General features: G+C 44.1%; 1 protein-coding gene across 4 annotated transcripts in view; it reads left to right on the top strand.

Annotated features, from left to right (window-relative positions):
- The window catches only part of fancd2 (FA complementation group D2), a 120,107-nt gene that overhangs the window by 14,329 nt on the left and 92,382 nt on the right, over positions 1–13,396 (top strand). For all 4 annotated transcript variants that reach the window (XM_038812302.1, XM_038812301.1, XM_038812303.1 and 1 more), the window contains 8 exons: positions 1,093–1,153; positions 1,245–1,297; positions 3,387–3,465; positions 3,928–4,052; positions 5,226–5,313; positions 6,714–6,818; positions 11,396–11,496; positions 12,536–12,644. In XM_038812302.1, the coding sequence (XP_038668230.1) occupies positions 1,093–1,153; positions 1,245–1,297; positions 3,387–3,465; positions 3,928–4,052; positions 5,226–5,313; positions 6,714–6,818; positions 11,396–11,496; positions 12,536–12,644 (721 nt within the window). The remainder of the gene's footprint in view (positions 1–1,092; positions 1,154–1,244; positions 1,298–3,386; positions 3,466–3,927; positions 4,053–5,225; positions 5,314–6,713; positions 6,819–11,395; positions 11,497–12,535; positions 12,645–13,396) is intronic.

Here is a 13,396-nt window from a genome sequence, read left to right as displayed (position 1 = left end):
ATCGTTTTTATTGTGCATGTTTAGACAGCGAGTGCATGTTGGTTGTTTAACTGCAGTGCAGCCAAGCTTGTTGCTTGTCCTAAATACAGCAAGGTTCACTGAAATGTGATTAGAAATGGGAGCTCAAGCTGATTTCCCCTTTGCTGACCCCAGGGATCTGAAAGCAATTGTAGACCAACATGGAAAACGGGCATTGGCCTACCCTCTCCTCGAAGGAATCAGTGAGGAGAGATTGAGCACAATGGGCCTGTCTTGTCTCCAGCTCAGATAAGTGATAGGTGATCTGATTAAAACACAAAATTCTGAGAAGGCTTGACAGGGCAGATGATCAGATGCTTTTTCCCCTGGCTAGAGAGTCTAGAACTAGAGGATATCATTTCAGAATAAATACATGCAAGCATGCCTACGAATTTTGAGCAGGAATAAACCATTTGACCATTTAGGACTGAGATTAGGGAAAATTTCTTCACTCCAGTTTTATGAATCTTTGGAATTTTCTACCCAGAGGGCTGAGGGTGCCCAGTGTATTGAGATCAACAGATTCTTGAGCATGAATGGTATCCAGGAATGTGGGGATTGAGTGGGAAAGTAGAGTCGAGTCAGAGGGTCAGCTGTGATCTTCCCAAGGGCAGCACGGTGGCGCAGTGGGTTAGCCCTGTTGCCTCACGGCGCCGAGGTCCCAGGTTCGATCCCGGCTCTGGGTCACTGTCCGTGTGGAGTTTGCACATTCTCCCCATGTCTGCGTGGGTTTCGCCCCCACAACCCAAAAATATGCTGGTTAGGTGGATTGGGCACTCTAAATTGCCCCTTAATTGGAAAAAAATAAATAAATAATTGGGTACACTAAATTATTTGTTTTTTAAAAAGCTATGATCTTCCTGAGTGACAGAGAAGGCTTGAGGGACCAGTTGGCCTACTTCTGCTTCTGTTCCTTACGGTCTCTTGTCAGCGCTGTGGAGCTAAACGTTAGCAAAAGCTAGACCATTTGGCGAGAAAAAGAAAGAAGTTTTGCGTTTCCATCTTCATTTTACAACGTTGCTGGCAATAGTTTTATTCATATTCTATGTGTAAATGTTCATTTATTTATTACAGTAACAATGTGAGCTATCAGGAAAGTCTCATAAAGCTGCTGCTCGGGATCGAGATTCTGCAGGTAAAATAATTGCAACATTCGTGTTAGCACAGTGAATAACAAGTGCATGGTTCCTGTGGTTTACTCATGAATATATTTCTTTTTCTCATAGTCTCCTGTTATGAACACATTATTTGAAAAAATTCCTGAATTTATGTATGATGGGTAAGACTCACTTTTGTTTCTCAGCCTTGTTGATACAGTCTCCATAGCTTATGATTAGTATGCTAACGCAAGTTACCCACTATACAGGTTGGATGCTTTAAAGGGGTAGTGTTATTACTTGACAAGACCGTAGTAAATTACTATTGAAACCACACCTGTCACCACACTGCTTAGAGGAAAGTTAATTATGCACGGTACTTCCCTTGTATTTACCATCAGTCCTTCCACAAACATCAAAGACCACAAAGACCTTTTCACAGTAACTTCATCGCAGTGTTAATGTAAGCCTGCTTGTGACAATAAATTTTTTAAAACAAAAGACCCTGGCCCTACACTCATCCCTAGAGCATCTCGAAAACAAGGACTCCTACAGACTCCTATATATTGACTACTGCTCCGCCTTCAACACCATAATCCCAGCCAAGCTCATATCAAAGCTCCAAAACCTAGGACTTGGCTCTCCACTCTGCAACTGGATCCTTGACTTTCTGACCAACAGACCATAATCAGTAAGAGTGAACACCAACACCTCCTCCACAATAGTCCTCAATACCGGTGCCCCGCAAGGCTGCGTACTTAGCCCCCTACTCTACTCCCTGTACACACACGACTGCGTGGCAAAACTTGGTTCCAACTCCATCTACAAGTTTGCTGACGATACGACCATAGTGGGCCGGATCTCGAATAACGACGAGTCCGAATACAGGAGGGAGATAGAGAACCTAGTGGAGTGGTGTAATGACAACAATCTCTCCCTCAATGCCAGCAAAACTAAAGAGCTGGTCATCGACTTCAGGAAGCAAAGTACTGTACACACCCCTGTCAGTATCAACGGGGCCGAGGTGGAGATGGTTAGCAGTTTCAAATTCCTAGGGATGCACATCACCAAAAATCTGTCCTGGTCCACTCACGTCGACGCTATCACCAAGAAAGCGCCTATACTTCCTCAGGAAACTAAGGAAATTCGGCATGTCCATATTAACCCTTACCAACTTTTACAGATGCACTAGAGAAAGCATCCTATCGGGCTGCATCACAGCCTGGTATGACAACTGCTTGGCCCAGGACCGCAAGGAACTTCAGAGAGTCGTGAATACCGCCCAGTCCATCACACAAATCTGCCTCCCATCCATGGACTCCATCTACACCTCCCGCTGCCGGGGGAAAGCAGGCAGCATAATCAAGGATCCCTCCCACCCGGCTTACTCACTTTTCCAACTTCTTCCATCGGGCAGGAGATTCAGAAGTCTGAGAACATGTACGAACAGACTCAAAAACAGCTTCTTCCCCACTGTCACCAGACTCCTAAATGACCCTCTTATTGACTGACTTCATTATCACTACACCCTGTATGCTTCAACCGATGCCAATGCTTATGTAGTTACATTGTATATCTTGTGTTGCCCTATTATGTATTTTCTTGAATTTTCTTTAATTCCCCTTTCTTCCATGTACTGAATGATCTGTTGAGTTGCTTGCAGAAAAATACTTTTCACTGTACCTCGGTACACGTGACAATAAACAAAACCAATCCAATCCAATTGGGCTGTCATTCATCACATTACTGCTGTGGAACCTGGTTCTGCTTTTGCCTACATAATGCCAGTAACTGCCAGTAATGAATGGGATGTGAAATCCTTTGGGATATCTGAATGGTGTAACAATGTTCTGCCTGCAGTTCTCTCTTTATTATAGATAAGTGATTGAGATGTAAGTAACAAACATCACCTATTAAATTGATTTATATTAAAAGCAAAATACTGCAGATGCTGGAGATCTGAAATAAAAATGGAAAGTGCTGGAAATACTCCACATCATCTCCCGTGGCGGGAGAGACAGAGTTAATGTTTTGAGTCTATTATGACTCCTCTTTGCAAATCTTTTCACAAAGCTGTTTTACTGTGGTCGCACCATTCGGCTAACCATAGGATAGCTCCTTGTAAAATGATGTTGATTTAGATTAGTGCAGAGCAGTGTGGACACTGATTAGGTGAGTTATTGAATTACAATTAGAGTCTCAACTCGCTGATAACCAGCCAAGTACTTTTGTGAAAGTAGAATTCCTTCATGTCATTTTCTGCAATTTTAGTGTCCCAGAGGATGGAATTAACATGCCGCGACTCATCATCAATCAGTTTAAATGGTTGGGCAGGATCGTAGATAGTAAGGTAGGAATGTGAGATTTTATTTTTAATGCTTTTGTCTCCTTTCTCTCTCTCTCTCTCTTCCCCCCCCCCCCCAAACCACCACCACAGCGAGGCCCACATCCCATGAAAAAATAAAGGGGGAAACAAAAAGGTTACTTCAGGTCGAATGGTCTCTCTCTAAACTGTAAACCTCTGTGATTTGGATGGATACTTGTGTTACCAGCCATTATTAAAGGACTTAACCACAAAATGCATAGAATGTTATGGGAATATTGGAAGTTAACATTCTAATTAATTATTGGAATCTCCCAATCTTGTAATCCCTCCCATTTGGTAATTTTGCGCATTCCTGCTGTATTCTTTTATTTAATTTAGTTTGCTTACTTTGGGGTTTGAGGGTATATGAAATGCTTCATTGTATTTCTGTGTTGTTTATGGCTTTGAAGTGCTGAACTTAACTTGAATGCATGGTTTTTGTTCCAGGATTTGACTAGTAAGATCACACAGCTTATTAGTGTTGCCCCTCTTGAAGTCCAGCGGCACATCATCACCAGCTTGCCGGAAATACTGGAAGATGCTCAACACAGTGAAATTGCCAAAGAGCTAAAGTAAGATCAATCTGGAATATTTGGTGCATGCTTTTTAAAATATTGTTGAGAGCTAAGCTTCTCTGGGGGTACAGTTAACAGGTTTTTCCTTCTATGCGGTAAAGTAAATTTCATATTCACAGTGCAGGTTTTCTAGTTGTAGAAATTACTGGAATAGATGTGAACCGAATAGTGACTTGGATCTTATAACCGCTTAACCTGGCAAGAGGTTTTAGTCATATGCAAAGAGTACAGATTTAAGTATCCAAGAGATAATCTAAACTATAAAATAGTGACCAGATAAAACAAATCGAGTTGTACCTTTCGGCCCACCATGTCTATGCTGACCATCAAATACCAATCTGTACTAATCCCAATTACCAGCACTTGGTCCATTGCCGACTCTGCATTGGCGATTAAGTGCTCGACCGCTGCTTCTTAAATGTTGCGAGACTACCTGCCTCCACCACCGTCTCAGGCAGCGCGTTCCATATTTCCATCAACCTCTGGGTGAAAAAATGTTTCCTCAGGTCCCCTCTAAACTATTTACTCCTCACCATAAGACTAATTGGCCTGTGATTATCTGGCTTATCCCTGCTGCCCTTTATGAATAAAGGTACCGCATTAGCTATCTTCCAGCCATCTGGCACTTCACCTGTGGCCAGCGAAAATTTTAATATATCGGTTACAGCACCAACAATCTCCTCCCTTGCCTCCTATAGCAGCCTGGGATGCATCTCATCAGGCCCTGGGGAAAAATGCACCTCAAAGGGGGGAAATAAATCTCCACACTGAGTAAGAGCTTATATGTTTCCTCCTTTTGTTTAGAAGAGCAATGTATTTTTTTCCATCCAACGTTTTAATGTAATTTCACTAGTGCACAACCCACCCCCTCCCTGTATAGTCAGGCCTATATATATATATATATATATATATATATATATACATACACTATCTCAACATAGCCTCTATACTTGCAGTGCACTGTTTTGCCTATCCACGCCACATGCTTTTTCAATTGCTTTTCCATATTGTCTCAACATTGAAAGTGAAGTGTATGCTGTTATTCTCAAATGTCTTGAAATACAAATTATATTCAATTTATTATGTAACTGTTCTTCCAGTGTTTTTTTTTTCATTTTTGAGTGAGCTCATACTTTCAGTAAGTCCTACTGTTTTCATTCTATCTGACAGTTGCTTGTTGCAGCAGAACACTCAGTTGACGGTGCCCATCCTGGATGCTCTCTCTAGCCTCAATCTGTGCACTGAGCTATTGATAGAGGTGAGGTTCTCTCTCTCTCTCTCTCTCTCTCTCCCCCACCCCCGATTATAATATAAAGTATGAAATTCTCTCACTCGCTTAGCTATAAAATGTGAAGACTGATAATTGTAATATGTCTTAGTTCTTATGTCCGAGGTGACAAGATAATTACATTATCTGGGACCCAGTCTTCTGCCCATACCGCTGTTGCCATTGCCTCCCCAAAGTGTAATGCAATGAAACTTTTTTCTTTAAACTACCTCTTTGGGAGGGTGCAGTTTTACACATAGCATTAGTTATCGCAGTTCAATGGTTATTTTTCATGTGAGAGTCTTGATAGTGGTTATCACCTAGCACTTTGACTATCGGGAACTGTACTAGTCCCCTCGTGGTATTTACACATGTCCTTCCAGCACGGACAACTGGATCGAAATCTGAAGTCGCACTCTTGGACTACTTTGTGCTATAATTATCATGTAACCTGCCCCATGAACCAGGGAACTTTATGCAGTGAAGTGCTGGCAAAGGAGAGGATAAGTTTCAGATTTTGAAAGAGAAGTGTTGGGTGAAAAATTCATTTTGAGCTTGAGACCCGAGAGTCAGTTATTAACTTACAGCTGACTTCAAATTAAAAGACTACACTGCTGTAGCTGACCTGTGATACCACATTAAAAACATGCCGAAAACCCATGAGGCTGTCAGCATTCTGGTGTAGCACCTCCCAGGAGTATCCAGTGCTGAGTAAAACAAACATTTTGTTTTTATTGCCTATATGATGACCGACATGTACAAGGTTGGATTTTCCGTTTTCATAAAGATGAAGACGGCACAAAGGAACTGGCTGAAGCCTGCACCTAAAATGGGCATTGCCCTCTCTTCCTTTGAACCTGATTCAAGTGAGATCGTGAGCACCAATTGGGTTCGCCTTTTGTATTAAAGGTGAGCAAACGTGGTGTGTGTCGCGAAGGTTGGCCGTTTAGCAAAAGTGGATCCCAGGGGAAAAAAGTTTGAAAACCACTGACTTAGAGTCACACCATATGGTGCATTTGCTCATTGTGAAAGAGGAGATTATCGGAAGCTAGTACTTTGAAAATGCTTGAGATTGAAGTATGGATTTAAGACAAGAAATTGATGACAAATTCTATTTGTCAGGGGCTGATTTAGCTCACTGGGCTAAATTGCTGGCTTTGAAAGCAGACCAAGGTAGGCCAGCAACCCGGTTCGATTCCCGTATCAGGCGCCAGAATGTGGCGACTAGGGGCTTTTCACAGTAACTTCATTGAAGCCTACTCGTGACAATAAGCGATTTTCATTTCATTTCATTTCACATTTGCATATTCTCAGACAGAAGAACTAGGGGATTTTCACATTAGGAAAATATTACAATTTGTAGTTCATTTCTCTTTTTTTTTTGCTTGCAGGTACGTCACTCTGTCATGTCAACCTTGTCTGCAGTGAAACTTGACGATCTGCCTGTAGTTGTCAAGTTCATTCTTCATGCCATCACAGCAGCAGATGCTGTAGAGGTAAAACACATAAATACGCTTTTCTCTTCCAATTCCACAGCCAATGATCAACCATTGGCTTACGTACGAACTGCTCGATGTGCCATGTTCCTGAGGAACATGAGTGAGTATGCAGTATCTTGGTTTAATATTTCTTCTGAAAGACTACAACACTAACAGTGAAACTGTCAGTGCACTGCACCGAAGTGCCAGCCTCAAATTGTTGCAGGCGAGTTTGTGGCCAACAGGGCCGAACTATTGAGATGAGACAATTATGTACTTTCCCAGAATTGTATAGCAAGACTCTATTCATATTAATAATCAGATTGTAATTATGATAGTTCTTGGCTGCACCATTCCATGGAATTAAGTGCAATTAGGCTTGTGTTTTTAATTAATAAGTTATTCTTTGTTATGCAATTTTTGACTATTTTAGTTATTGTATTGTATGAGTAACTTAAGCAGTAGTCCCTCTCCAGGTACCATACCACTTTGATGTATGTTGGTCTATGATTATCATAGAATTTACAGTGCAGAAGGAGGCCATTCGGCCCATCGAGTCTGCACCGGCTCTTGGAAAGAGCACCCTACCCAAGGTCAACACCTCCACCCGATCCCCATAACACAGTAACCCCACCCAACACTAAGGGCAATTTTGGTCACTAAGGGCAATTTATCATGGCCAATCCACCTAACCTGCACATCTTTGGACTGTGGGAGGACACCGGAGCACCCGGAGAAAACCCACGCACACACAGGGAGGATGTGCAGACTCCGCACAGACAGTGACCCAAGCCGGAATCGAACCTGGGACCCTGGAGCTGTGAAGCAATTGTGCTATCCACAATGCTACCGTGCTGCCCCAAGAAATCGTAGCACCCGGTGGGAATGCCGAAACCCGGGATTGAACCAGGGACCATGATTATGTTTGGCAAAATACTGCTGTGGTTTGCCTTGCCTTCTGCAGTATGGCCGACCTTCGAGATTCTCCCACTCTCACTGCCTGCCATCAGGCATATTGGAAAGATTTAAAGGGATAAAAATCAACCTGTTTGGCCACGTTGTGAATTCTCCTTCCGCACCCTCAAGTCCCAGAGTGGGACTTGTACTCGGAACCTCTGGCTCAGAGAAGGGGATGCTACCCATTGCGCCATAGGACCTTCCTGAACAGTTGTACAAAAGCAAAATACTGCAGATGCTGGAAATTTGAAATGAAAAGAGAAATGCTCAGCAAGTCGGGCAGCATCTGTGTTGAAAAAGAGTTAACGTTTCCGGTCAATGACCCTTCATTAATAGTACTCTAGCAGTGGTACATTCCACTCCACTGGACCATATTCAAACAACATTTCCTTCAAAGTGTTCTTACCTGTTCTTGGGACATGACTGGTTCATTGAAGACATTTATTATCCATCACTCGATACTTGAGGATCTGATGACAAGATTTCTCCTTGAGACACTGCAACCCCTGCGATGATGGTGCTTCCATAACGTTAGCCAAGCAATTATAAGATAGTAACAATTAAAAGGAACTTGTGATGTATGCCCAAGCAGGCTGATGAGTAATTTCGAGGAAATGATTTCATGGCATTGCTGCCCTGGCCTCCTGAATGGGAAGGGGTGGTAGTATGGCCGGCTCTAAGAAGAAGTGCTGTTGAAATAACCTTGGAGAATTGTTGTTCTGCTTGTTGTCAATCGTACATACTGCAGTATGATGGTGATAAAGAGGAGGATATTCAATTTAGTATTAGGAACATTGATGAAGTGAACTGCTCTGCCCTGGTGCTGTTTGCCCTCCTGAGTAACATTTTCTGTGCCCATCAATCCAAGTGGGAAGTATCCTGTTGACTTGGCATTGTAGAATGTGGCGAGGTAACCCTCTCTGTAACTTTAGAAGTTGTACCTCATTCTAAAGTGTTCCCTATGCTGCTTCCGCCTTCCTACACTCCCTATTGAATGAAATAGGGTTGGTCCCCCATTTGGTAGTGATCAAGGAGTAAGAGTTGGACAGGCCCGTGAAGTCACTGATTTGGTGGTGTTCAGTTCTGCCACTGATGGTCCACGCTGCAACATGGGTGCTTCTTGATTTTCCTTAGTCCGTCCCATTAGCACATTGATAATGCCCCATCGCACGTTGGTGATGTCCTCGCATTGGCGGTGGGGATTTGTCTTGACAAGAATGTGGGGTTGTGCTGTGATCATTTTAGCTGATACCATCATGTATACTACTGAGCCAATGTTAGCAGTGGACATTGATATCCCCATCAGATAAATTCTGTGCTCTTGCTTCCTTTGAAGCTTTGTCAGTGATATTTAACCGGTGGGAGTATTGATTCATCAGTTGTGCTACAGTGGGAGGGTCGATCCTACTCAACTGTATTCCACTGTGCCAGTGAGACAAGACAGAGCCAGCAATGGTAATTTAGAAAGCTGGGAAGATGGCTGAGAGATATGTTGTGAGTATAACAATTTAAGGCTGTGGATAGTTGCCCCAGTATGTGCACGAGTCCCCAATGTTAGTGAGAGTGACTTTATAGGATTGACTGTGTTGTAATTGTCTGCCTCGTGGCTGATGGATCTGACCAATTTTTATTTTGAACTATAGTGATTTTTACCAATTGAATGGCTTGCTATGAAGCCAGTTCGTTACAAAAGGCATTCAGAATTAATTTTGTTGTCTCCAACTGGGATTACATTTAATCTGGGTAGAAGCGCAAACTTCCTTCCCTGAAGGATTTAGTGAATCTGTTGAGTTTAACGAGTCTATCCACTTTTGTGGTGATTTTACAAGATGTATTGGATTTGAACTCAATGACCCCCATAGTACCTGGAGTTACTTGGTATCGATTCACAGGGGCCAAATAAGAGGAATACAGAAACTTGTTATTTATTTTTAAATGTGCACAGCTGTGACATCCTCGTTTGGCCTTAACTGTTTGGTCCCAAGATGACCTGACCAGATACCTGCACCATCACTCAGATTGCATACTTCCGCTCTAATGTCGCCTGACTCCACCTCTGTTGCTGAAACCCTCTTCCTGTGTTTGTTGCCTCCAGATTTGAAATTTCTAACGCAATCCTGGTTGGCCTCTCACTTTGTACCCTTCGTGAAACTTGACATCGTCCAAAATTTTGCCCATGTCTTAAGTTGCATTGAGTCCCATTCACCCGTTATCCTTATTCTTGCCGATCTACATTGGTTCCCAGTTAAACAAAGCCTCAATTTTAAAATTCTTATCCTTGTTTACAACCCCTCCATGGTCACGTCCCTCCCCATTTTTAATCCCCCAAAAACCTCTGAGATGACTGTGCTTCTCTAATTCTGGTCGCCTTGAACATTCCTGAATTTAGTTGCTGAGCTGTGCCTTCAGCTTGCCTGAACTCTAGACTCTGGAGTCTTTCCCTCCGCCCCCCTGCCCTCCTAAATCTCTCTCCGACTCTCTCTTTTCAAATGTTCCTTAAAACCCACATCATTGACAGGCTTTTGGTCACCTGCCCCAATATGTAACCCAATGTCATATTTTGTTTTATAATGTTCAAGTGAAGCGTCCCAGACATTTTAATGCATTATAGGTTTTTGCAAAATGGTAAGTATTGGGCGCGATTCTCTCAGCCCCACACTGGGCCGGAGAATCGCCACAACCGCGCCACGCCACCCCGACGCTGGCGCGCGATTCTCCGAGATGCGGAGAATCTGCGCCGCCGCGTTTGGCGCGGCGCCGGTCGAGGGCCGCCGGTTATCTGGCCCGGATGGGTCAAGCGGCCGCGCGGAAACAGCAGAGTCCCACCGGCGCCGTTCACACCTGGTCGCTGCCGGCGGGAACTCTGTGCAAAGGGTCAGGGACGGCCTGTGGGGCGGGGAAAAACGCTGCTTCACTTTGTTGCGCGGATGGCCCCTGAAGCCCCACGCCATGTTGCATCGGGGCCGGCGTGCTAAAGAAGTCCCCGTGCAAGCGTGGGTTGGCGCGGCCCAACTGCGCATGCACGGGTTGGCGCAGCACCCATATGGTGCCGGGAAGGGAGGCTGGAGCGGCGTGAACCGCTCCAGCGCCGTGCTGGCCCCCTGTGAGGGCCAGAATTGGTAGGCTTCGCACCCATTTTGTGCCGTCGTGAAACGCGACGGCGCGAACACTCTTGTCTCCATTTTGGAGAATCACGCCCAATGTATCCCCATTTCAATCTAAGAATTTTCCTTGCCAGCTTTGATGCAGTTGATGTTATGCTGTCAGGTGCTTTAAGTCCCATTCCATGTGTTTAGTGGGTCAGAAGTAGATTGCTGAACCTAGCAATGACTCAAAAATATAGGAGCCAATGCAAGTTTGTTTGAAATTATCGTTGATGTTCCAGTTGCTGTCAGCTGTACTCTTGTAATATAAAATCACCTTCAGCTGCTAAGTTTTTATTTGTGTCTCAGCCTGGCTATGTTGCATTTTCTTGCATAATTGGATTTCACAGTTGGAGATGTAACGCGAGGTTGTGTAAGAGAGTGCCCTCTGTCAGTTTTCAATTTTAATGTCACTTTCATCAACGCAGCAAGTGCCGTTGTGAAGGAGCCTTCATTTGAATTTTGTTCGCTACAAACTGCTGTTTTTCATTCTAGGTGATTACAGAACTGCGCAAGAATCTCGAATTGGAGTCATGCGTGCTTCCTTCGCAAATGCAGGCGAGCCAGGACAAGCGGAAGCAGAAGAGTGTGATGGGGTACAATGCCAAAACCGTATCGTTGAGCTTAAATGGTCCAGCTGTCATTTTCAGTTCCTCCTGCAATGTTGTATGGAGTTCCGGCCTAGGGTCACTGTCTGTGCGGAGTCTGCACATTCTCCTTGTGTCTGCGTGGGTTTCCTCCAGGAGCTCCAGTTTCCTCCCACAGTCCAAAGATGTGCAGGGTTAGGTGGATTGGCCATGCTGAATTGTTCCTTAGTGTCCAAAGGTTGGGTGGGGTTATGGGGATAGGGCGGGGTTATGCGCCTAGGGAGGGTGCTCTTTCAGAGGGGCCGTGCAAGCATAATGGGCCGAATGGCCTCCTTCTGCACTGTCGGGATTCTATGTCAACTGTAGCTCAGTTCGTATTATTTTCGCTTGAGTCATAAAGTTGTGGGTTTAAGTCCAACACAGGACCTGGATGCTAAGATTGAGGCATTCCCATGTAGAACTGACGAGCAGTGGTGCAGCAGTGTTGGGGGTGCTACCTTTCAGACGAGGCCCTTTGGCCCTCTCGGGTGGACGTTAAAATCCGATCCAGCTCTCTTTTGAAGAAGTGGAGGAATTATTCCTCGTGTCCTGCCAAATATTTATCCCTCATCACAGAAAAAAAGGGTTATCTGGTCATTACCATATTGTTGTTTTGTGGGAGCTTGCTGTGCACAATATGGTTGCTCAGTTTCCTACATTACAACAGTGGCTATGCTTCACAATCACCTCATTGGCTATAAAGTATTTTAAGATGTCAACTGGTTGTGAAAAGTGTTATACAAATGCAAGTCTTTCTTTTTTTCTCACTTGTAACCTGCCAATTCCCAGTTTCCAAAATTGTTTAAAGGATTGATGATCCAAAACCTTGGTATTCCTCTATTATTAAGGTTGTATTGTTCTATTTTGTTGAAACCCACGAAGCATAAGAGAAAATGTGGTCACTGGCCACTACAACAAGTCCACATCAGGGGTTTGTTCGATACTCATTCAGCAGACAAGTTTTATTGATGATAACAGATGCTGATCAATGTTCTGTTTTTGATTTTAGGGCTTCAGCGAATCAGGAGAACAGCGGTCATGACTGTGTTGCGATTATGTTCAATGTTATCAAAGCTGCTGTACGGTTTCAGAAAGCAACAGCTGAAGCCTGGATTAAGGTGGTTCCTCAGTGTTGTTGTATCATGTTGCAGAAGTTTTCAAGGTCAAAAATTGTAATGGGTTCGGGGGGTGAATTGCAAACATTTTAGTTTTGTGGACACCTGCAAAGCACATAGAATCATAGAATGTACAGTGCAGAAGGAGGCCACTCGACCCATCGAATGCACGAGCCATTAGAAAGAGCACCCTACCTAACCCCACACTCCCACCCTATCCCAGTAACCCCACCTAAACTTTTTTGGACACTAAGAGCAATGTATCATCGCCAATCCACCTAACCGGCACATCTTTGGACTGTGAGAGGAAACCAGAGCACCCGAAGGAAAGCCACACAGACTTGGGGAGAACGTGCAGATTCCACACAGTGACCCAAAGTGGGAATTGAAGCTGGACCCTGGAGCTGTGAAGCAACTGTGCTACTTTGCCGCCCACATGGACATTTCTTGTCCTGCACAGGCCTGTTATAAGACCATAAGATAAAGGAGCAGAATTAGGCCAAAGAGTCTGCTGCACCATTCGATCATCGCTAATATGATCCTCATCCCCATTCTCCTGCTTTCTCCCCTTATTAATCAATAAATCCTCATCAATCAAGAACACCAGATTTGTGCTTGAGATGCTGTTACCTACAGGGCTGTAGACCAAGAGCTGGAAGGTGGAATTAGACAGAATAGTTATTTCTTAAAACCTAAGAACTGGGAGCAGGAGTAGGCAATTTAACCTCTCGAGGCCTGCTCCACGTTTCAATACT

The sequence above is a fragment of the Scyliorhinus canicula genome, chromosome 11 (genome assembly GCF_902713615.1).
Source record: "Scyliorhinus canicula chromosome 11, sScyCan1.1, whole genome shotgun sequence".
Lineage (NCBI taxonomy): Eukaryota > Metazoa > Chordata > Chondrichthyes > Carcharhiniformes > Scyliorhinidae > Scyliorhinus > Scyliorhinus canicula.
The sequence above is the reverse complement of the archived record's forward strand: the minus strand, read 5'-3'. Positions and strand labels throughout refer to the sequence as shown.